The sequence below is a fragment of the Podospora pseudoanserina genome, chromosome 5 (genome assembly GCF_035222485.1).
Source record: "Podospora pseudoanserina strain CBS 124.78 chromosome 5, whole genome shotgun sequence".
Classification (NCBI taxonomy): domain Eukaryota; kingdom Fungi; phylum Ascomycota; class Sordariomycetes; order Sordariales; family Podosporaceae; genus Podospora; species Podospora pseudoanserina.
This window is the reverse complement of record NC_085924.1, coordinates 2,430,150-2,453,647: the sequence shown is the minus strand read 5'-3', so window position 1 is coordinate 2,453,647 and position 23,498 is coordinate 2,430,150. Positions and strand designations below refer to the sequence as shown.

At 50.7% G+C, this 23,498-nt stretch overlaps 6 protein-coding genes across 6 annotated transcripts; 4 read left to right on the top strand and 2 right to left on the bottom strand.

Moving 5' to 3' along the window:
• The first annotated feature begins 823 nt into the window (after window positions 1-823).
• On the top strand, window positions 824-3,828 carry QC764_511670 (uncharacterized protein). The gene is made up of 5 exons (XM_062948389.1): window positions 824-1,626; window positions 1,690-2,178; window positions 2,237-2,353; window positions 2,403-2,592; window positions 2,643-3,828. Exons 1-5 carry the CDS (start codon window positions 1,498-1,500, stop codon window positions 3,746-3,748), a joined length of 2,031 nt encoding a protein of 676 aa, XP_062799143.1. The 5' UTR covers window positions 824-1,497; the 3' UTR covers window positions 3,749-3,828.
• A 584-nt stretch (window positions 3,829-4,412) lies between these two features.
• Window positions 4,413-5,136, top strand: QC764_511669 (uncharacterized protein). The gene is made up of 2 exons (XM_062948388.1): window positions 4,413-4,531; window positions 4,597-5,136. The coding sequence occupies exon 2, from the start codon at window positions 4,597-4,599 to the stop codon at window positions 5,077-5,079; it is 483 nt and encodes a 160-aa protein (XP_062799142.1). The 5' UTR covers window positions 4,413-4,531; the 3' UTR covers window positions 5,080-5,136.
• Window positions 5,137-5,177: 41 nt separating this feature from the next.
• Window positions 5,178-6,428, bottom strand: QC764_511668 (uncharacterized protein; the record flags this gene model as incomplete). Its single annotated transcript, XM_062948387.1, has 2 exons — window positions 6,183-6,428; window positions 5,178-6,125 (listed from the first exon to the last, which is right to left on the bottom strand). Exons 1-2 carry the CDS (start codon window positions 6,312-6,314, stop codon window positions 5,178-5,180), a joined length of 1,080 nt encoding a protein of 359 aa, XP_062799141.1. The 5' UTR covers window positions 6,315-6,428.
• Window positions 6,429-10,851: 4,423 nt separating this feature from the next.
• On the top strand, window positions 10,852-13,786 carry RAD54 (DNA-dependent ATPase protein rad54; the record flags this gene model as incomplete). The annotated part of the gene is made up of 2 exons (XM_062947886.1): window positions 10,852-10,967; window positions 11,107-13,786. 2 exons carry the CDS (start codon window positions 10,852-10,854, stop codon window positions 13,505-13,507), a joined length of 2,517 nt encoding a protein of 838 aa, XP_062799140.1. The 3' UTR covers window positions 13,508-13,786.
• On the bottom strand, window positions 13,724-18,830 carry KRE5 (killer toxin resistant protein). Its single transcript, XM_062947885.1, has 2 exons — window positions 18,236-18,830; window positions 13,724-18,174 (listed from the first exon to the last, which is right to left on the bottom strand). The coding sequence occupies exons 1-2, from the start codon at window positions 18,376-18,378 to the stop codon at window positions 13,833-13,835; spliced, it is 4,485 nt and encodes a 1,494-aa protein (XP_062799139.1). The 5' UTR covers window positions 18,379-18,830; the 3' UTR covers window positions 13,724-13,832.
• Window positions 18,831-18,952: 122 nt separating this feature from the next.
• QC764_506300 (uncharacterized protein) lies at window positions 18,953-23,419 on the top strand. The gene is made up of 7 exons (XM_062947884.1): window positions 18,953-19,273; window positions 19,329-19,378; window positions 19,438-19,564; window positions 19,626-19,818; window positions 19,877-19,987; window positions 20,043-22,960; window positions 23,016-23,419. Exons 1-7 carry the CDS (start codon window positions 19,244-19,246, stop codon window positions 23,256-23,258), a joined length of 3,672 nt encoding a protein of 1,223 aa, XP_062799138.1. The 5' UTR covers window positions 18,953-19,243; the 3' UTR covers window positions 23,259-23,419.
• The last annotated feature ends 79 nt before the right edge of the window (window positions 23,420-23,498 follow it).

Genomic DNA, 23,498 nt, shown 5'->3' with positions numbered 1-23,498 from the left:
CAGACAGTCAAAGACATTGCACAATCAACTGGAATTTTTTTAAGACGATTCATTTTTCGACGACGATTCAAGCCTTTTCTGAAGAAAATGATGAAGGGAGACCGTTTTGTGGTGAAGAAGAGAGTCATGATAAAGGAGAATGGAGCAACATGAGCGATTGAAACGCAATTCCCATTATATATGGCGATCAATACTTGATGGTACCTTACTCATATCGAATAGAGGTCTTGGGTCAATTTCGGTGGATGTCGGAGCCTGGGTACCGATGTCATAGGATAGTCATAGATAGGATAATCACTAAACCAAGGTCGACGACGAGTTTCGAGGTGTTCAGACAACCTTCAAGTGCCTTTGACATGCTCCGTTCTCCTTCACCAGCCATAGTCCCTTCGCTTTGAGCACAATCCTCAGCCATGATGTCCACCGCTGTTGATAAGCTCCTTCGGAAATGAAGTTCCAAGATGGACAACAGGAAGAGTACCTTGGTTAATAACCACTTGTATTCATGTTTAACACTTTGCCACATCCGCGTAAGATACCCAAGGTGAACTTTTACCAGAAAACGGGCCCGTCAGACCATCATATATCCTCAAATTACCCTACAACATCCAGGGGAACTAGGTCGGTAGGTGCATCGTAGCTAGTCTAAATGCATGAATCCATTCCCATGCTCTCATGAGGATTATCAGATTAGGTACCGCTAATGGGATGAGGATGACGGCCGTCCCGATCTGGAGCTATGCTCAAGACTTTTGTATAACTTTACTTTCATATTTTCCGAACAAAGTTTGACTCAGATGGAGCCTAGGTGTGACCTTTCTATTGGTGCGCATGCTAGAACAGCAATGTAACGTGGAATGGATGTTGACGGTACTCGCCGCTCGGTATGTCATTGCATTCTCCACCGACTGCACAATCCCCAAAACCCTTCTCCGCTCTTTACCTTGGTTCTCTCGATCTCCCGGCAATGGCTCATCCTCCCCCGCTCCCGAGTCCCCGGCTTGGTGATCGGTTCGGTTCGGCATTGGCACCCTCAACTGCACCACATCACCCAACGGCGAAGAGCTGTTCCCACGATCTTTCTAAATACCCGTCGCCCCCCTGCATAGCGTCGCACCAAAACAGCCACCCGCAAACCTTACCCACCACAGCATTGGAGCGCTTCTACCAAACGCCTCCCAAGATCAACCCACCACATCAACCCAAATACCCACCCGCCAGATATTTGCCTATATTGAAGCATCCCGGGAACCTGGATTCAGCATGTTTTGTTTAGATCACGGTCTGGCGGATCATCGGGTGGCAAGGCCGCGGTTGTTGTAACTCGATGGATTTCTCGGTGTGTGAGGGGAAGAAGGGGATGCTTAAAACCATCGTCGTTGACCGACCTCCGAGAACTCATGGATTCTTCTTCTTCCTCTTCAGTCTTGTCAGTGTCAATTCTGCTTTTGCGCTTATTACCATTTCTTGGTGGTGGTGCAAAGTAAAACCGGCAGGATGATCCACCTCAAGCCAGCCCTCGCGGCGTTGTTGGTGCTGTCGACGCAATGTGTGGCTATTGATTTGTTTGTCAAGTCTTCGGGGGGGAATAAGACGACTGATATCATGTATGGTCTTATGCACGAGGTGTGTGTTTTGCGAGATCTCCCTTTTGTTTTTGCGCACTGCTGACATGGAGACTGCAAACAGGATATCAACAACTCCGGCGACGGCGGCATCTACGCCGAGCTCATCTCCAACCGCGCGTTCCAAGGGAGTGAGAAGTTCCCCTCCAACCTCGACAACTGGAGCCCCATCGGTGGCGCTACTCTTACCCTTCAAAAGCTTGCCAAGCCCCTTTCCTCTGCGCTGCCTTACTCCGTCAATGTCGCCAACCCCAAGGAGGGCAAGGGCAAGGGCAAGGACACCAAGGGGAAGAAGGTTGGCTTGGCCAATGCTGGGTTTTGGGGTATGGATGTCAAGAGGCAGAAGTACACTGGTAGCTTCCACGTTACTGGTGAGTACAAGGGTGACTTTGAGGTTAGCTTGCGCAGCGCGATTACCGGGGAGACCTTTGGCAAGAAGGTGGTGAAGGGTGGGAGTAAGAAGGGGAAGTGGACCGAGAAGGAGTTTGAGTTGGTGCCTTTCAAGGATGCGCCCAACAGCAACAACACCTTTGTTGTGCAGTGGGATGCCGAGGTATGTGCTTCTTTGATATTGGCTGAGATAGAAATTGGGTTGACATGATGTGGTGCAGGGCGCAAAGGACGGATCTTTGGATCTCAACTTGATCAGCTTGTTCCCTCCGACATTCAAAGGAAGGAAGAATGGACTGAGAATTGATCTTGCGCAGACGATGGTTGAGCTGAAGCCGGTAAGTCCTCTCTAGTCAGAAAAGAGGAGCCTTTGTTAACGCTTGACAGACCTTCTTGCGCTTCCCCGGTGGCAACATGCTCGAGGGTAACACCTTGGACACTTGGTGGAAGTGGTACGAGACCATTGGCCCCCTGAAGGATCGCCCGGGCATGGCTGGTGTCTGGGAGTACCAGCAAACCCTTGGCTTGGGTCTGGTCGAGTACATGGAGTGGGCCGATGACATGAACTTGGAGCCCAGTATGTGATCCCATTTTCTGGAGTGACTTCTCTTGCTAACGCATCCACAGTTGTCGGTGTCTTCGCTGGTCTTGCCCTCGATGGCTCGTTTGTTCCCGAATCCGAGATGGGATGGGTCATCCAACAGGCTCTCGACGAAATCGAGTTCCTCACTGGCGATGCTAAGACCACCAAATGGGGTGCCGTCCGCGCGAAGCTTGGTCACCCCAAGCCTTGGAAGGTCAAGTGGGTTGAAATCGGTAACGAGGATTGGCTTGCCGGACGCCCTGCTGGCTTCGAGTCGTACATTAACTACCGCTTCCCCATGATGATGAAGGCCTTCAACGAGAAGTACCCCGACATCAAGATCATCGCCTCGCCCTCCATCTTCGACAACATGACAATCCCCGCGGGCGCTGCCGGTGATCACCACCCGTACCTGACTCCCGATGAGTTCGTTGAGAGATTCGCCAAGTTCGATAACTTGAGCAAGGATAACGTGACGCTCATCGGCGAGGCTGCGTCGACGCATCCTAACGGTGGTATCGCTTGGGAGGGAGATCTCATGCCCTTGCCTTGGTGGGGCGGCAGTGTTGCTGAGGCTATCTTCCTGATCAGCACTGAGAGAAACGGTGACAAGATCATCGGTGCTACTTACGCGCCTGGTCTTCGCAGCTTGGACCGCTGGCAATGGAGCATGACCTGGGTGCAGCATGCCGCTGACCCGGCCCTCACCACTCGCTCGACCAGTTGGTATGTCTGGAGAATCCTCGCCCACCACATCATCCGTGAGACGCTCCCGGTCGATGCCCCGGCCGGCAAGCCCAACTTTGACCCTCTGTTCTACGTTGCCGGAAAGAGCGAGACTGGCACCGGTATCTTCAAGGCTGCCGTCTACAACTCGACTGAATTGATCCCGGTGTCGTTGAAGTTTGATGGTCTTAACGAGGGAGCGGTTGCCAACTTGACGGTGCTTACTGGGCCGGAGGATCCGTATGGATACAACGACCCCTTCACTGGTATCAATGTTGTCAAGGAGAAGACCACCTTCATCAAGGCCGGAAAGGGCGGCAAGTTCACCTTCACCCTGCCGGGCTTGAGTGTTGCTGTGTTGGAGACGGCCGACGCGGTCAAGGGTGGCAAGGGAAAGGGCAAGGGCAAGGGAAAGGGTAACTGAGGAAAAGTAAACGAAGCTGAATGTGATACCGATCGGAGCAATACAAAGTCGAAATAAAAAGACAGACCCGATCATCTAAACACTCTATTGACCATGTGACAAGGAGGGAGCAACTGCCTTGCCTTATAGGCGCCGAACAAGGACCACATTTCATAAATCGGAGTGAGTATATACTTTGATTGGCCCAGTGGTTGGGACTTGAGAGCAGGCTCAAGCTGCCACCACTGATTCAACGCGTTCTGGATTCGACTCCCGGAGCTTTGATCATCGTCCGCGCAATATTAGCTACATACATGAGCGTGCCTACGGCCACCGACAGGGTGTACATGTCTATGGGATGGTCACATAGTCTGGTGGGATCGGGGGATAGCTCCTCTGAGGGAGGGTCAATCAGGCACATATTTTGGTGCTTTTTTTCCCCCTGCTTCCTTCTCAAATTCATCTTCCAACCCTGACTGAGACATGATGCCAACACGAGATTCATTGTTGCAGGAGGTGACAGCCGGCCTCTTGTATCCCGAACCCTGACTTCAGTGATCCATGAACAAAGAATTGCGTCTGAGCGGCCCTTTTCACTTATGGACACATCAGACGAACGGTTACATAATAGCCACAAAAGAGACCTGTTGCTTTGTCCTCTGTTGCACCAAGCTTTTGAAGCCCAGTTGAGTGGGAGGTCGCAAAACATTGCGTGGTCTGCTTTTCAGCCCATGATGCCAAAGGTGCGGTTCCGTCAAACCGTTTTCCACGACTTTAATTGCTTGTAACTCTTTCATTTAAAGTGTATGCTTCCTGCCTATGCTTCCTGCCCTTCATTCTCTGCAAGTCAACCGCTAACACCTATCAGCATGTCTCTCTCCCTCAACATTCCCAAGATGACCTCCAACTTCACCGCCAGCAACAATCCAAACATCAGATACGAAGGCTGTTCTCAGACGAAGAAAAGCGAAGCGGATTACATCCCACCAAAGCGATTCTACGTCGCCCTTCCTCAAATCGCCCTCGACTACGCCTACTTCAAGGACAATGTAACAACCAACAGAATCCTTCGCCGCTGGAATCTGTGTCTTCGTGCCTCTCTCTCTCGGCATCGACTCGGTCATTATTTGACTCATGACGGTGTGCCGTCTCCCAACAACGATCCCTCCAGCAAGGCATACAAAGACTGGCGGAACGATTGTTTTGATATCATCGAGTTAATACTCGCCTCGGTGCAGGGGATGGTGTTGGATATGAGTAATAAGGGGTGGTATCCTCTCTCTGAGGACCCAAGACATCATTATCTCAAGGTGTTTGAGACGTTTGGGTTGAATGGACCGGAGGATCTTTGAGAATAGACAAATCGATCACACTCATTCCATGAATCCAATCAACAAAATTCCTTTTTCCAACAGTACCTATCAACAAAAGCGGTCTACCGCCCCTCTTCCTACCCCCTCTCCCCATAAACCTCCCCCTCAGTATTAACCCAGTCAGCCCACCTCTCCACCCTCGGCCTCCCACCCCCCGGCCAATGCCCCTTATACACCTCCCCCGTCCTAAACCCGCCCCAAACCCTTCCCCCAGTCAACAACCAAACCACCACCACCTCAAGCACATACCCCAAGCAATAATACGCCGCCCTCGAATGATACCACCTCTCCTCCCCCCACGGCCTCGGATCAAACATCACCCCCAACCTAAACCCCGCCTCCAACGTCAACAACAATGCCGTCACCGCAAGCAACCCACTCCTCGACCTAAAACGGGAGTACTCCCCATCAATCACCTCATGATCCTCCAAATCCCCCACCATCACCACCCCGACCGTCAAAACAGGTATAAAAGCTACAAAAGTCAACACCGCAACCGCAACAAGAAGCACATTCCTACATTCCCAAAGTATAACCCCATCGTGAGTAAAATAACAATTAACGCTCACCACCACCGCCATGACGAGACAAATAATAACAACCGCTGCCCAGAACCGGAAAAAACCCTTGACCAGGGTGCGATAACCGAAAATGGCGTAATCACGCACCCAGCGACGCGTTATGATTAGGTTGGCGATGTAGAGGAGGATGATACCGGCCATGGAGAGGATCACGGCGGCGATTTCGAGGCGGAGGTTGGAGGGGTGGACGGACCAGGCTATTCTTAAGGAGAGGGCTAGGATCCGGAGGAGGCAGAAGACGGAGAGGAGGATTGGGATGAGGGGGCGGGTGGAGATGCCGGGGTGGCGGTGGCGGTAGAGGGAGAGGTGGTGGAGGGTTAGGTTGAGGGGGATGGGGAGGAGGAGGAGGAAGAGGAAGATGGAACAGAGGGGGATGTCGACTGGGGGTGTGGGGATTAGGCCTGGGTAGGCGGAGGGGGGGCGGTAGGGGGTTGTTAGGTTGGACTAGGTGGGGGTTAGTGACTACCTAGGTAATAAGGGGGAGATGTGATGGGGGCGTACAGGTTGTTGAAGGCTGGATGGGGCGTTGACGAGGAGCGATGGTGGTGAGGTAGGGTAGCCGAAGGATGTTGAGGGTGATGGGGTTGAGCCCATGTCTTGAGGGGTAGGGTTGAGGTCGTGGGCGTAGCACATTTTGGCCTGTCGAGGTCAGGGGTATGTTTACTGATGTTGATGGTATATTCAGATGCCCTCAAACCACGAGTCAGAGTGTATCAAATTAGCTGACAGTGAATGATCACAGTTGGGGACATTGAAAAGTCGTCTAGAGGTGACGTCAATGTCAAAGATTACCCCTGAGTGAGGTAACGTTCTGTGCGAGGGCACTGACACTCGCACCACCAACACATCTCGGGCGCACAGACGACCTGCTGAAGAACGTGAATGAATCCTAAGCTTCCTGGATTTACTGCCCGGGATGAAAGCCTAAGATATCTCAACCTAGAAGGGGTAGTGACTGAATGTGCAGCGGCGATGATGGTAGGATGTTAGCCACGAACTGTTCTCAAAGGTCGACAGGGTTCGATTTAGCCCGCTCTCATCCTTGAGGTACGTGGCTGTCGCTTGTGTCGCAATCCTTGAGGAAACAAAGTCAGCAGAAGTTGGTGCAATGCTCTCGCATGGTTAATTTGGGACAGGGCCAAGGCCCTGAATCATCGAGAGCATGCAAGACGCGTCGAGTGTCAGAGACCACGCTGGAGGACATGATCCATGATGCCAGTCAGTTAAGAAGCCAGCTTTACCAAGGTAATAGTTCTCCTACCTGTCCGAAACAGCAGACCCCAAAAGGGCTCGAATATGCAAACAAAGTACTGAAGGTAGGTGGATTCCTCCTTTCTCGCCAGACGGCTGCCTTATCGGGGGGGGACTGAAATCTTTTGAGGCCTCTAGCTTTCGGTACACCAGCACCAGACCACGCGTGCCTTCCTAAGGTGCCTTCCCTTGCTATAAAGGAAGGAGCAAGCTGCCCCCTGCGCCCAATTTGCATAATCTCTCTGGCTGGGCAGAAAACATTCAACTCTTTATTCTAAGCAGCTGAGCAATGAGCTCCAACGCCTGAAATACCAGCTCTTCGAGAAAGACAGAGAGCTTGGGACAAAGTTGAACGAGCTAGTAGTGTTGCGAAATGAACTTGTGGCGAAGAGAGATGAGCTCAATTCAACGCAAAATCGGCTTTTTGAGATGAAGGAAGAGACTGATGCAAGGTACGAAGATATTTGCATCGAGTTTGGGTATACGGAAGAATGCACTCGTGGCGAAAGATGAAGAGCTCGCCACAGAGGTCAACGAAATCGAAAAAAACCCCCAGGATTTGAACAATAAGAAACAAGAGATCGGGATATCAAGCACGAACTGACCGCCAAAGTCGAAGAGCTGGCTGTTGTCGGCACCACCGTTACTACCCTAACAACTGAACTCGCAAAGGTCAAGGACGATCATCAACAAGAGTTGGGACGGATGAACGACAAAATCACAAGCATGGAGAAGCAGTTCCAACAAGAGTCGAGTACCAAAGATCAGCAATTGGCAGCGGCAGAGGATACCATAGCTAGCCAAGATCGACAGATAGCAGTCCTGACCCACGAAAAAGACAACGACATCAAGCAAGCAAACGACACTATCTAGAAGATCAAAGCCGAGCTCGAACGAGTCTCGGAGTCAAAAGATCTCACGCTATGCTTTTTGGCCAAAGAGCTTTGTACGCTTCTGACAGAGATCGATGTTTCGGGAAGACAATGGTTGAATATTCTGGGCGAGAAAGACTATTGCTCACAGCTCCGCGTGACGGATGGCCTTTTGGCTGACGGCTATTGGTCCATCCAGCCTGCTTGGCCAACAGAACAGGAACCGGGAAAGCCAGGAGTTGCTAATGACGCTCCCAATTTCGAAAACGATGATGCTCTTCCTTTATGCATCTATGGAGTTTCTTGCACAGCAAGTCTCTCAGCCTCCAGCCTTTGCCATTTCTTGCTCGCAGAGTTTGACGGAACGGCTTGACAGAGCTGTGTCTGCCAAGATTTGGGTCGTCATGAAAATCATCAAGAACCTTGCTCTGCAGTGTGTGGCACAAGAGAACATCCAGTTTTCGAGACTTCAGACTGCATTGTCCGTTCTTCAAATCGAAAGCCTTATCAAACTGAGATAGGGTGAGACCTCCAACGTGCAGGCTACATTGATGGAGTGGATCTCAGCAACATACCCGTCACTGCCATCGCTGGGCAATGCCGTGATAAGCGGAATCTCTTTACGCGAGGCTTGTCAGAATCTTGGGCACGTCTTTCAAGACGAGGGGGAAGACCCCATTACGACTTCGGTCAGGGGTATAATTCCAGTGGGCCAATCAGATGGATTTTTGATGATGGAATGCGTGGAGGATAATGACGGGCAAGACCAGAAGATATGGAGTGTTTTGCGTGAAAGAATCTGGCTATCAGGAAGGGATGACGACGTCCTGATGGTTGAAGCGCCGCAGTCGTGGAAGAAGAACAGAATATGAGGATCGAGTTGTTGGGATACGAAAAAGAGGTTTTGAAGGCGCTCTTGGGTTATGAAATCTAGAAGCAGTAAGCAGTGGCAGCGGAAGCTTCGCAAGGATGGACACGGTAGTGAGCTATGGGATGCTGCCGACTTGAATATAATAAAATGTACTAACGTACATTATAAGCGAGTGCACCATATAAGCGAGTGCACCACTTTTTAAGCGACGCACCATCCTTCCACGCAACATCAACTTTTTCTACACAACCCAATATACCTCCTACTTTAAAGGAAGCCAGGGTGATCCTAGTCCTCGAAGCTCTTGAAAAAGATAAAAATCTCAGCCTCCGAGCCGCAAGAAAGATCTATAACGTCTACCATACGACTCTCTTATAACGACGCGCTGGCTGGCCTATACGACGCGATACTACGCCCAAATCGAAAAAGCTTATTTAACCCGAAGAGAATACTACTATTTAATATATTATTAAGCTATATACGCGAGTTTTTCCACTAAGATTATATAGTATAAAAGATATAGCTAACTAACTACTATGCGTACGTAACGCGCCTCCTATTAGTAAGCTCTAAATATATAACTTCGCTAAACGTTAGCTATAGCTTCGTATATATTTTACGTGTAAATATAATTATTAAAGGGCTAAATGCGAGGGTTTAAAGTTTATTATTAAATAGCTTACGTTTATATAGAATATTAAAGCTAAATACAGTATTATAAATAACGATATTTATAATTTCGATAAGACTAGGTTTATAATAAATATTATTTTCGCGGGTATAGTAATTACGATTTTAAATAGTTTTAATAAAGCGAAACTAGTTTAACCTAATAATTATAAATAAGTAATAGTAATTTAGAAAGTTAATACCTTTAATTAAGCTATTCCTTTTTATTTTATTTTAACCGCGTAATACTATTTTATTAATTAATATACCGAATATAATTTACTATTTATTTAATATATTATAATTATTAATAATAATTAAATTATTAATCCGATAGGCCTAAATTAAATTAAGTAACTTAATTACTATACGGTATTTCGAATAAAAAATAAATATCGGTTATTAATCGTCGACGCTTACGAAAGCTATTATTCAATTAAATTTAAATATTATTACTAATAAAATAATATTATTATGCTTTATATACTTTTATATTTTTTATATTACCTTTAATTACTCGATATTAGCTACTTTAAGCTATTAAAGTAAATATATAGCCGTTAAATCGAGGATTTAATATATATATATATTAATTATATAAGTAAGTGTAAATTCCTTTATACCTTCCGCGAAACTTTTTTTACTTTTATAACGGAAAAAAATATATAAAGTAGCTTTATAAGTATTAGTTTTATATTATACGATTTAAAAAAATTATTTTTTAAACTAAATATAAAGCTTTATATATTAATAGCTTTATCCTTAAAGCTAAATATAGTACTCTCTTAGGTCTCTTAAACGCTATATAATCTTCGAGAAACTAATTTATAATTAACGTTTATTAAAACTTATATTATTAACTATTAAAATAACTCTCTAACTTTAATATTAACTATAGTAGATTAGCTTACTAAAGGTATTACGGTTATAATACACTAGATGGCTCTCCTTCGTACAGAAATGTCTTCGCTTCGTAAGGCTAATAAAGTACTAAATAAACGCCGGAAAGCTAAAAAAAATATATATAAGGCTTAGAGAGTCACTTACTATACAAGAGGTATAGGATCTACTGGATTAGAAGGCCGTAGATAGGGAAGAAGTGTAAAAACGTAGCCGGATAGTAGTAATGCAGGGAGGGCTCGTACGAAGGTTCAGTGCTGTGGTGTATGAGGTAAGCCTGGCCATAATGCGCGCACTTGCCAGGAAGCTGCAGAAGCATCTGATTCAGCTGTTTCTAATGTAATTATAGTTAATTCCTTGTGTTAATGTGGTGTAATTGAGGATAATATTCGTAGCGTGGTGGAAAGTAGTGCACTCGCTTATATGGTGCACTCGCTTATATGGTGCACTCGCTTATATGGTGCACTCGCTTATAATGTACGTTACACTTTCTTTCCATGATACTTCTATCGTGACTTTGTTGATGAGATTATATAATGCATGGTTGGGTGCAAGACGCTTCTTGGCACATGTCATCTGACCTCGCGCCAGCAAGACACGCCCCACCATGGCGACGCGCTGCCTAAAGTCAACATTATTACTAATCCGCGCCAAACTTTCCAACACTGGCACGTTTCTCGCCGCCTACATCAAAACCCTTTCCTCACAGAACTTGCGCCTTTTGTGAGCTTTCTCCAGATTTTTACCAATTGGAAAAATCTCACACGAAGAGCTGCACTGTTTCTGCTCACCCAAGCTAACAGGATGTACGTACTTCCTGGCAGTCAATTGGTCTCTGAACCGCGACTAATGACCATCACAGGATACCAAACACCCCCGCCGCGAACAAGGAGAACGTCGGTGCCCCCCGAAGCAAATTCCCCACACCACAATCACTCGACCGCCTCCGGACGCCGTTCAAATGCCCAGGGTCGGCCACTCGCACCGTTGCTACCGACCGCCCAGCTCGCAAGAAGCGGAGAATCGACTACAAGGGCACAGATGGAGACGTTGATCCGGATGCCGACAAGCCCTACACAAATGCCGACCGGCTAGCCCTGGCGAATCGCGACGCCAACAAGTTCCCAGTATTCCAGCCAAAAGACAAGACCACAGTGTTTCGCAAAGCCTTTTCGGTTCCTCTCCTGAACAAAGATAGCGCTGCCTACAACCCCAATCGCCCCCCACCAACACTTGGCTTAAGACAGGGAGCTGTATTTGTCGCAAAGCCTCTGCATGATCCAAGTGGCGAGTTCGCCATTGTCCTGTATGATCCAACAGTTGACGACAGGCCAAAGGATGCGCCTAAGCCAGAGGAAAAGGTCGAGGAGGAAAAGATCGTCGAGCCCTTAGAGCACAAGAGTCTCGCCGAGATCTTGGGGATCAAGAAGAAGGTTGTTGGAGAGCACCCAAGGGTACCGGTGGTCATCGATCCAAAGCTTGCCAAGATTCTCCGCCCACATCAGATTGAAGGTGTCAAGTTTATGTACAAGTGTGTGACGGGCATGGTGGATGAAAAGGCACATGGGTGCATCATGGCCGATGAAATGGGTCTTGGCAAAACGCTACAATGCATCACACTGCTGTGGACACTGCTCAAGCAGTCTCCTGATGCTGGCAAGACAACAATCCAGAAAGCTATTGTTGCCTGCCCAGCAAGTCTGGTGCGCAACTGGGCCAACGAGTTGGTCAAGTGGCTGGGTCCGGATGCTACGACGCCTTTCGCTATTGACGGCAAGGCTTCAAAAGAGGAACTGACCCGACAGCTTCGCCAGTGGGCCATTGCAACCGGACGAGCCGTCACGAGACCCATCATCATCGTCTCGTATGAGACCCTCCGTCTGAACTGCGAAGAGCTCAGAAACACAGAGATCGGACTGATTCTCTGCGACGAAGGTCACCGTCTGAAGAACAACGACAACAAGTTATTCACTGCCCTGAACGGCCTCAATGTCAAGCGTCGCGTCATTCTCTCTGGTACACCCATTCAAAACGATTTGTCCGAGTACTTTTCACTCATCAGCTTCGCCAACCCGGATCTATTGGGTACACACCTCGAGTTCCGCAAACGCTTCGAGATTCCCATTCTCCGTGGCCGTGATTCCATGGCCTCTGAGGCTGAGAGGAAACGTGGTGATGAATGTCTTGCCGAGCTGGCCACCATCGTCAACAAGTTCGTCATTCGCCGTACCAACGATCTGCTGTCCAAGTACTTGCCCATCAAGTACGAGCACGTCGTCTTCTGCAACCTGGCCCCCTTCCAGCTCGACCTATACAACTACTTCCTCACCTCGCCAGACATCCAAGCCCTTCTCCGTGGCAAAGGCTCCCAGCCACTCAAGGCCATTGGTATTCTCAAAAACCTATGCAATCACCCAGATCTTCTCAAGCTCCCCGATGATCTGCCCGGCTCTGAACAACATTACCCCGATGACTATGTCCCCAGGGACTCTCGTGGCCGCGATCGCGACATCAAGCCATGGTACTCGGGCAAGATGCAAGTCCTCGACCGTATGCTGGCCCGCATCCGCGCCGACACAAACGACAAGATTGTCCTCATCAGCAATTACACCCAAACCCTCGACCTCTTCGAGAAACTCTGTCGCAGCCGCGCCTACCCCTGCCTCCGTCTCGACGGTAAAATGCTGGTTAACAAGCGCCAGAAGCTCGTCGACAAGTTCAACGACCCCAACGGCGACGAATTCGTCTTCCTCCTTTCCAGCAAGGCAGGTGGTTGCGGTCTCAACCTCATCGGCGCCAATCGCCTCGTCCTCTTCGACCCCGATTGGAACCCTGCCGCTGACCAGCAAGCTCTCGCTCGTGTCTGGCGTGATGGCCAGAAGAAGGATTGTTTCGTCTACCGGTTCATTGCCACGGGAACAATTGAGGAAAAGATCTTTCAGCGTCAGTCGCACAAGCAGAGTTTGAGTTCGTGTGTGGTGGATTCGGCGGAGGATGTGGAGAGGCATTTTAGCTTGGACAGCTTGAGGGAGCTGTTCCAGTATCGGCCTGATACGAAGAGCGATACGCATGATACGTTCAAGTGCAAGAGGTGCAAGCCAGATGGGAAGCAGTTTATCAAGGCGCCGGCCATGTTGTATGGTGATACGAGTACGTGGAATCATTTTGTGAATGAGGGGTTGAAGGGGATACAAGATTTGTTGCTGAGGCAGGAGATGGGGGAGAGGGAGGTGAGTGCGGTGTTTCAGTACATTTCTCATTAAATGGGGGTGGCAGGAGTTGTGATGGGTCATGGTGTGGATATGGCCTTGCTGTAAGCGGGATGAAGTATTTTCCTATTGATGATGTTAGCAGGGGAGGGATTGCGTTGCTAGTGTTGGTATTTTAGTGTTGGATGCATTGCTCGGCGAAGGAGTTAGAGAGGTCATTTATTAGCCACAGCGTATGTCGCATGACTTGGAGCCAAAAGACATGAGAGACGATAAGGGACAGTACTATGTGCTTTCCATTCTGCAACACAAATAAACTTTGTTAACCTCAACAACTACATCCCCCATGTTTCTTTATATATGTATACATCTCCCACATCTACAACTCATCAACCACATGCCCCTTTGTCTCCTCCTCCTCAAACCTCCTACTCTTAGTATTCGCCCCCTCCACCTTCTTCTCCTTCCCCTCCCTGTTCCTCCTCGCCAACTCAGCAATGTCTTCATCATACTCTGTCCACTCGGGCACCTGCCTCCTAGCCCTCTCCAGCTTCGGCTCCTTCGTCTGCGGGTTATTACACAAATCAATCGTCCTCGCCTCGCCCAGCGTCTCATCGCTGCACCAAGTCTCGCACCAAAGCCACTCCTGCGGCAGGCTAAAGATCGGAATCTGGAACTGCATGTGATTAGGCAGATCCTGATCGAGATTCGCCAGCGAGTTGGGGTCAGCGCTCAAAGAGTGGTACTGCTGCCTCAACCTATCCCCCGCAGCAATCTCCCTAAACTTCTTGAGATCCACGACGTAAAGAGCCGAGATATGATACGGCAGTCCCCTCAGATAATTGGCCCAATACCCCGTCTTCCAGAAACGGAACCCCTCCATCTCGGTGCGGGAGTCGCACATGGGCGTGAAGCCGTAGGGCTTACCCTCGAGGTCGAGTTGGACAAGGTCGTACAGATCGGTGCGGACGATCTGATCCGCGTCGACAAAAATGACTTTATCCAACGACAACGGAAACAAAACGTCAAGAAACAAGATTTTATACCCCCAAATCTCGCGCTGCTTCTCCTTTTGCTGACGCAGCCAGTGAGGCCATTTGTACGTCACCATCTCGTACTTAAACCCGTACTGTTCCGCAAGCACGGGAATAAAGTCCTTAAAGGAAGGCGAGAGGAATTGCTCAATGAACCAAAACTTGACAGTGTGGTTCGTGTGCCGCATCACGCTGACCATCATGATGTTGAGCATACGCTCATACAAGTGGCCCGAGGCAACCGAAAAAATGTTGATCTCCGCGTGCTCGGTCTCGCTGAGGGACTTGATTGCAGGCTTTGACTTGCCCAGGATGCCTTCGGCGAACTTGAGGCCTTTGTTGAGGTAGTCCATTGCTGATCCTGAGGGGGCGGGTTCGGGGTCGGTGGGCTCGAGGACGTCCTCGCCTTCCATGCCTGGGTTGCGGGTTAGACGGGGGTAGAGGGTTGTGCCTTGGAAGTCCATGAGGGTGACCTCGGCGTTTTCGTCACCGGGAGCGGGGGCCCAGCCTTGGGCTCCTACGCTGACCATGGTGAAGATGTCCGAGGAGCGGCCTTCCTTGAGCTTGAGGTTGTACACGCCGGGGTTGGCTTTGAACTGGAAGAAGCCGAGGTTAGCCATGATGATGGTGTCGGCGATGTGGGGGTTGCTTTCGGTTCCGAGGACGAGTTGGGCGCCCTTGGGGGGTGCGCCGCTGGGCATCTCGCGGGAGTGGCCTTCGATGAGAATGTTTTCGAGTTCGTAGATAGCTTCGACATGCTCGGTGCCACGCTTGGCTTTGATATCCTTAATACGAAGGTTATCCAAGTCGTCGACCGAGACCTTGGAGGTAACGAGCCAAGCAGGAGGAACATCCATGCCGGCAACAAACAAGGTATCCCGAGGAACACCAGCAAAGTTGGCTGACAGGGACGCAACCTTTCCATCCTGGTCGAAGGTGGGAGCAGAGTTGAGAACATAGCGGTAGAATCTCTTGATGGGCAGCTCTTGAACATTCTCTGTGGGGTTGAGGAACACCCGAAGATGCACGCCCTCCAACTCGGAAAGAACCTTGAGGATAGCAGCCCACTTTTGTCCACCCTCGCTAGCGGGATTGATGATGGCAGTGAAGAAAATGGTGGCCTTGGAAGCGTCACCAACCTCGAATGACGTGTGTTCCTTCTTGAATTCGCTGAACTGACTGATTCTCACAGATGGCGCAGAGTCAAAGATGCCCTGTGGGAGATCAGAAATACCCGAGAGAGCAGTGACTGAGGTCAACTTGGCGGCATCCAAAGGACCAGAAATCTTATCACCGAGGCCAAGATCCTCGATCGCCCTGTGAACAGGAACGATGCGCTGGGCACGCTCCGTCTCAAGGAAGGTCTCCAAGTCTTCAGGCTTGAAGTCCTCGGCAGAGGGGATAGGGCCTACAAGGCGGCCGTTGAGGATAAGAGCGCTGTTGCCTGCCTTGAGGTTGACGCTAGACAAGAAGCTGGCCAGAGCAGCATCGAATTCACGATCAGCCTCAGCTGACACATTATCAAGGACGGTTTCAAGATCCAATAGGGTGTTGACGGTCGCTAGACTGTCCTCCTGCTTCTTGATATGAAGAGTGAGGGCAGATGCCGACTGGCTGGTACCCTTGGGGTTATGGACGATATCCATCCTGACGCCCGGGCTATCCTTGCGGAATTTGAGGGCAAAGTACGCCAGCTTTTGACCATCGGGGGTACTCAAGTCAGTGATGACCGTCAGCGCAGCCCAGTCTTCCTTGGTTGAGTCCTTGTCTGCCTCAACAACAGGCACCTTTTCAAAGAGGTAGGCATTCTCGGTGTAGACCTTGTTGACGTTGAGAATGGTGATATCACGGGCATCCTCAGGGTAAATAAAAGTGTTGCGGCGAGCGATGGCCTTTTCAGCGAACTGGGCCTCGATGTTTGTCTCATCTCCAATCTGACCAAAGTACACCCCCTGCTGAATCTCCTGCAGCTCGGCGCCCAGCTTTTGGTTCATGGCTCTAAGCCAGTTCTCTTCTCTCGGAATGGGGAAGCCGTTGAAGAAAACAGGAGGGACTTCAGTGTCGGCGCGGAGTCTTTCAACCCAATGCTTAGCAAGATGGATTTGCTTTTCATGGTGCTCCGAGGTGAAGATGTCCTTGAAAGCCAAGACTGTAGCGTCTTCCTTCGGCTTGCGGTCCTTGATAGCCTGCTTAAAGACTCCCTCATCGGCCTTGGACGTCTTCTTTGACTCGAGAGAGTTCTCCAGGTAGGCAACGGTAGCAGAGAGACCATAGGTATCAAGCAGGTAGTAGACCACCTTGGCTTGGTCAATGGCTTCTCCGGTGGGGGTGAGGGGGACAAAACCAAACCGGACGGGAATCAGTCGCTTCATGAACACGAGGAGCTGCTCAACAATGATGATGAGGTCCTCAGGCTTTGTCAAGTCGACCGGGGCAACCAAGTTGAACATGTTCTTTCGCACTTGAGGTAGTCCACCGAAGCTCTGAAGAATGGTCCAAATGCTTGGCGAGAACTCCTGGTATCTTTTGTCCTTTTCGATGTTGTTAAGCCAGACGATAACCTCACCATCCTCGATCTTGTCCCGCCAGTCGAACCTGCGAGGTTCATCATCTGCCGATTTGGCCTGGGCAATTTCGCTATGACCAAGCAGAGACACGGCTTGTTCTCCGGTCAAGCCAAGATCCAAAACGCCGTGAATTAGCTTGCGCTCACGGGTCAGAAGATCGACCAGTCCAAATGGTTGAATCTGACGGTCAATCAGTTGAACACCGTTCATCCACAAGACGTTGACACCCTCAGGGGCCAAGGCCTGGCGGTTGAGACGATGCTCCTCCTCAAACTCCTCGGAAACGTTATGTGCGCCAAGCGAGGTCGAGTATTTGGGGAAATCTTGGGTGAGCTTGAGGAGCGTTTCGAAAGGCGAGTCACTTTTCATGATAAAAGAAGCAGCCTTCATGGCGAGAGGAGTAAGCTCAGACTTCTCCAATGGCTTGATATCAGTAATCTCTTCCTCGTCATCCAGGACCACATCGGAAGCTCCAATGGGTTTTTGCGCCTCGTCTTGGGCCTTCGCGGCGCCTGTGTCTCTGTCGTCGATGACAATGTAATCAGTTCTCTTGAGGGTGAGGGCAACTCCGTAGCCGTTAACGGAGAGAGTCTCCTCTGGGTGCGCAGCGCTTCTCTTGTACCTGATGCGGTAAGAACCCTCTCCCTTTTGCGCGATCTCTTTGGCTGTCTCGTGGAATTTGCCAAAACTTGGTGAACTGATATCGGCATACAGAATAATATCCTTGGCACCGGCGCCGAATTTGTGATCAAATGGCAACGTCCTTTCCTGACTGCTCTGCTTCACATCGGCGTGCGCCTTTTCCAAAGAAGGAGTGCAGTATTGCTTCCCATCAAGAAGATACCACTGAACGCAGCCAACCTGATCTTCGGCCAGCGATGGTTCCACGGCTGTCGAATAGTATTGGTAATGCGCCTCAATTCGAGGGGCGGCAGTTCTCATGGACAAGGCCAGCTGGAAGGTCGAGAGAGCTTCCGCACCCATGTGTCCATCATCCTGGAGTACTTCCACGAACTTCTCGTACAGCGTCTTGTCCGTCTTGGCCTCCACAAAGTCGCCCTTTGCGACACGATCGAGGAGGGCAAAGTAAGCTGTCGCATTGTCGGAAGCTGCCGTTTCTCTGGTTTATGTTAGCTCTTCCTTTGCCTCTTGGGTTTTACCAAGTCGTATGGACAACGTACAGCAGTTCAACCAGATACGGAGGGGCAGGGAAGGCCGCCTTCAGCGCAACATTCACCGACGGGGATGCCCCGACATGGGCTGGGGACAAGCATGTTGCGAGGATGGCAGCAAGACCTAATGGTAGTTGTGAAAGTCGAAGCATGTCGACAGTTGCCCTGTGGGCGCGCTGTTTCTATGTGCCGAAGATATGGTTGCCCAAAGGTCTGGATTTCGTGGTACTGGAGATTGCGTCAAGTCTGGAAGTATCCGCCAGCGGACATGCGCCTCGGCTTAATATGACACGCTGGCGTCAGGAGCAGGTGAACAATTCGTTGGGTTAACCCTAAGTGAAAGGGAAAATAGTAGAATTGGATAAGAAGCTTGTCCCTATACAGCAAGTAGGAGATGGTGTCAAGACCTTGTCTCTTATGCCTACACTTCGTCGCTATCACCACTTCATATGGTGGGCCAACCGCTGTAAGTGCTGAAGCTCTCAGCTGTCAATTCTGGACACATCACCAATGGGGAGCTTAACCAATCCGGACTAGCGCCCGCTCGAGCTAAGGGGGTAAAGCCACGCTAACGTCAGAAAAAGGTTGGCACTTTTAGTAGCATGTGGCTGGTGCTCTCTGCCAAAAAAGCCAGGGTGGGCCCGGAAAATTGAATGTGCGTTTTGTGCCTGAGGCTGCAGCCAGCCCCCCCCCCTTGTGCAGCAGTGGAACCCACAATTGAATGAGATGCCACGAGTCTCCTATGATTTGATGGGGACCGAGTGGACATCTGGACAACAACAGCAGCGGCCCCAATTCCTCGGACACAACACCACCATCTCCCTCAAGACACACGACACGCCGCCATTACTTACCCCAGGCGCTGCTCACTATCTAATCTCTCTTTTGCTACGAGCGGGCATCGGCATTTTTATTAATCGTCGATACTCCCTCCTTACGAAGTTACGAACCCCTTCGATACCGCCCCCCCCCATTTGATGCCAGGTGCCTGGGCCTAGGTATCCTCCACCAACCAAGATGCAGTCCGCTTCGGGCATGCTCACAAAAGTATACCTTCCATCACATCTGGCTGCATAGGTGTTGGTGTTGACACTTTTTCTAGTTCGAGTCCAAGTCGTCGCGCGCAAAGGGAATTGCATTCCATCCCAAACGGTTCGCAGCTCCAGAGCTTCCCCGCCATTTCACGGCCACGCTGACACTGAACCTACCAGACCATGGATCCTCGTCTCGCTTCACTCCTCGACCATTCAGCTTTGGGACTACCGTATGGGCACACTGATTGACCGATTCGAAGAGCACGATGGCCCCGTCCGCGGTGTCGACTTCCACAAGACGCAGGTGAGGAATGGCTGGGATTCGGTTAGGGGATAAGGTGGACAGCTTGCTGATTCTGCGGTAGCCCCTGTTCGTCTCGGGTGGTGACGACTACAAGATCAAGGTCTGGTCTTACCAGACCAGGAGGTGTCTGTTCACCCTGAACGGTCACTTGGACTACATTCGAACCGTCTTCTTCCACAACGAGCTCCCTTGGATTGTCAGCGCCTCTGACGATCAGACGATTCGGATATGGAACTGGCAGAACCGCTCCCTGCGTATGTGTGCTTGGAACTACAGGGTGGGCTTGGAATTATTGCTGACGGAGAAGGACAGTTTGCACCATGACGGGCCACAACCACTATGTCATGTGTGCCCAATTCCACCCCAAGGATGCCGACCTCGTCGTGTCCGCCTCGCTCGATCAGACTGTTCGTGTTTGGGATAGTAGGTGAACTTTGGGTCTAGACACTGCCTGTCAGGTACTGACAATGCTGCCTAGTCTCCGGCTTGCGCAAGAAACACTCCGCCCCTGCGTCCATCTACGAAAGTCAAATGAACCAGGCCAACCAACAACAAGCCGATATGTTTGGAAACACCGATGCCGTCGTCAAGTTCGTTCTCGAGGGTCACGATAGAGGCGTTAACTGGGTCTCGTTCCACCCTACCATGCCCCTGATAGTGTCGGCGGGCGACGATCGTCTCATCAAGTTGTGGCGTATGAGCGAAACCAAGGCGTGGGAGGTCGATACTTGCCGCGGGCATTTCCAGAACGCCAGTGGGTGCTTGTTCCACCCTCACCAGGACCTCATTCTTTCGGCCGGCGAGGATAAGACGATTCGTGTTTGGGATCTGAACAAGCGTACGGCGGTACACACGTTCAAGAGAGAAAACGACAGATTCTGGGTCATCGCCGCGCATCCTGAGATCAACCTTTTCGCTGCTGGACACGATAATGGTGTAATGGTGTTCAAGTTGGAGCGCGAGAGACCCGCGTCGGCTGTTTACCAAAACCAGCTCTTCTATATCACCAAGGAGAAGCATGTCAAGTCATACGACCTGCAAAAGAACGTCGAGTCCCCAACTCTGCTGTCTCTCAAGAAGCTGGGCAGCCCCTGGGTTCCCCCAAGGACGCTGTCTTACAACCCTGCTGAGCGCTCGGTTCTTGTCACATCCCCAGCGGACGGCGGCTCTTATGAGCTCATCAACCTTCCCCGTGATGGTACCGGCGCCATTGAGCCGACCGAGTCCAAGCGGGGCTCTGGTAACTCGGCCATCTTTGTTGCCCGCAACCGCTTTGCCGTCCTGAACACCGCTGCCCAAACCATCGATATCAAGGACCTTCAGAACAACGTTACCCGGTCCTTCAAGCCCCCTCTTGGCACTAGCGACATCTATTTCGGCGGCACGGGTAACCTTCTCATCATCACCCCCACGGCAGTACACCTTTACGATGTTCAGCAGAAGAAGACCACTACCGAGCTCGCCGTAAATGGTGTCAAGTACGTCGTTTGGTCCAACGATGGCCTCTATGCCGCTCTCCTCAGCAAGCACAATGTCACCATTGTGACCAAGACCCTTGAGCAGATCAGCACGCTCCACGAAACGATCCGCATCAAGAGCGCCACCTGGGACGACGCCGGCGTCTTGTTGTATTCCACCCTTAACCACGTGAAGTACACGCTGTTGAACGGCGACAATGGTATCGTGCGCACTCTTGATCAGACTGTCTATCTTGTGAGGGTCAAGGGCCGTAACGTCTACTGCTTGGATCGTGCTGCGAAGCCCAGAATCCTCCAGATTGACCCTACCGAGTACCGCTTCAAGCTTGCCCTTGTCAAGAGAAACTACGAGGAGATGCTGCACATCATTCAGAACTCCAGCTTGGTTGGCCAATCCATTATTTCGTACCTGCAAAAGAAGGGCTACCCAGAGATTGCCCTTCAGTTCGTGCAAGACCCCACCACCCGCTTCGAGCTTGCGATTGAGTGCGGAAACCTTGAGGTGGCTGTTGAGATGGCCAAGCAGCTGGACAGGCCAAAATTGTGGACGAGATTGAGCGCCGAGGCCCTTGCTCACGGGAACCACTCCATTGTTGAGATGTGCTATCAGAAGCTCAAGCAGTTCGACAAGCTCTCCTTCCTATATCTCACAACCGGTGACGAGGCCAAGCTGACTAGGATGGCCAAGATTGCTGAGCACCGCGGAGACTTTGGCTCTAGATTCCAAAACGCCCTCTATCTCGGTGAGGTTGAGGACAGAATCCAGATGTTCAAGGAGATCGATCTTTATCCTCTGGCCTACGCTACAACCAAGGCCCACGGTCTGGATGAGGAGTGCCAATCGATCTTGGAGGCTGCCGGTCTCACAGAAGACGAGCTCAACCTCCCCACCTTTGGCGAACCTCTCACGCCTCCCAAGCCCGTTGTTCCTACATACAAGGCCAACTGGCCAACAAAGGCCACATCGCAATCCTTCTTCGAGAAGGCGCTGCTTGGCCAGATGGAGGGTCTTTCATTAGAAGACGAGTCAGCGGCGGTTAATGGTGTTGACGCCGAAGCTGAGGAGGATGGCGCTAAGCGCGACCTCCTTGGAGACGCCGATGAAGAGGAGGAGGATGCTGGCGGCTGGGACATGGGTGATGACGTTGTGCCAGAGATTGAGGAGGGCCTGGCCGATGTCAACATCGCTGAGGCTGGTGGTGCTGGCAGCAGCGAGGCTGAACTCTGGGCTCGCAACTCACCTCTGGCTGTTGACCATGCTGCCGGTGGCTCGTTTGAGTCTGCGATGCAACTGCTCAACCGTCAGGTTGGTGCCGTCAACTTTGCTCCTCTCAAGTCCCGGTTCTTGGAAGTATACCAGGCTTCCAAGACATATCTCCCTGCGTCGGCCGGCCTTCCCCCATTAGTCAACTATGTTCGCCGCACGGTAGAGGAGGCTGATCTTAGAAAGGTGTTTCCCGTCATCCCCAGGGATCTGGAGTACCTTGCCGAGCATGATCTTCACCGCGGTTACAAGTGCATGAAGACCAACAAGCTGGAAGAGGGTGTGACTATCTTCAAGAATATCCTGCACTCGCTGCTTGTCAACGCGGTTGGCTCGGAGGACGAGGTTGCGGAGGCCAAGAAGGTCATTACTGCTGCTGCCGAGTATACCCTCGCCATGTCGATTGAGCTTGAGCGCAGGTCTCTTGGCACACCAGAGGCCATCCTGGCCAACCCCGAGCTCCTGAAGCGGAACTTGGAGCTTGCCGCTTACTTTACCATTCCCAAGATTGAGGTGGCTCATCGCCAGTTGGCTCTGTCTAATGCCATGACTCAGTCGATGCGCAGCAAGAACTACAGCAGCGCGTTGAGCTTTGCTAACAGGATAATCTCCAACGGTGATGCTGGCGGCGCTTTGGCCAAGCTTTTGGAAGCTGTAAGTCCTCCTATCTCTAACATGTGATAACTAGGTGCTAACATGACACAAATAGGCTCGGAGAAACAAGGCCACCTGTGAGCGCAACCCTCACGACGCGGTGGAGATTGAGTTTGATCAATTTGCCGAGTTTGAGATTTGCGCGGCGAGCTACACGCCCATCTACAGCGGCACCTCGTATGAGGAGTGCGCGTTTGACGGATCCAAGTACCACACCAAGTACAAGGGCACCGTCTGCAAGGTGTGCGAGGTGTGCGAGGTTGGCAAGCACGGCAGCGGTTTGAAGCTTTTTGCTTGATCAAAATGGGTTGGTTTGGTTGGCTGGTTGGTTGCGGTAGCAGGCGGGAGTCTTGATATATAATCGTCTTGTTGTTATTGTTGTTGTTGTTGTTGTTGTTGTTAGGTCTTTTTCGTTTGTCAAAAACGGGGGAGCGGAAAAGCAAAGGGGGGAAGGAAGGAAGGGGGTTGGTTGGGGATTTTTCTTCTCACATTAGAAAGTGCGTGGTTGGTAGCAAAGGGCGAATGATTTATTTTTTTT

Coding starts and splice junctions, on each gene's coding strand:
- QC764_511669 (XM_062948388.1), top strand. CDS start 4,597: ATGTCTCTCTCCCTCAACATTCCCAAGATGACCTCCAACTTCACCGCC.
- KRE5 (XM_062947885.1), bottom strand. CDS start 18,378: ATGCTTCGACTTTCACAACTACCATTAGGTCTTGCTGCCATCCTCGCA. Junction 18,175..18,235: donor CCGTATCTGGTTGAACTGCT/GTACGTTGTCCA, acceptor AACATAAACCAG/AGAAACGGCAGCTTCCGACA.
- QC764_511670 (XM_062948389.1), top strand. CDS start 1,498: ATGATCCACCTCAAGCCAGCCCTCGCGGCGTTGTTGGTGCTGTCGACG. Junction 2,354..2,402: donor CGATGGTTGAGCTGAAGCCG/GTAAGTCCTCTC, acceptor AACGCTTGACAG/ACCTTCTTGCGCTTCCCCGG. Junction 2,593..2,642: donor TGACATGAACTTGGAGCCCA/GTATGTGATCCC, acceptor ACGCATCCACAG/TTGTCGGTGTCTTCGCTGGT.
- QC764_506300 (XM_062947884.1), top strand. CDS start 19,244: ATGCAGTCCGCTTCGGGCATGCTCACAAAA. Junction 19,274..19,328: donor CTTCGGGCATGCTCACAAAA/GTATACCTTCCA, acceptor CACTTTTTCTAG/TTCGAGTCCAAGTCGTCGCG. Junction 19,565..19,625: donor TCGACTTCCACAAGACGCAG/GTGAGGAATGGC, acceptor ATTCTGCGGTAG/CCCCTGTTCGTCTCGGGTGG.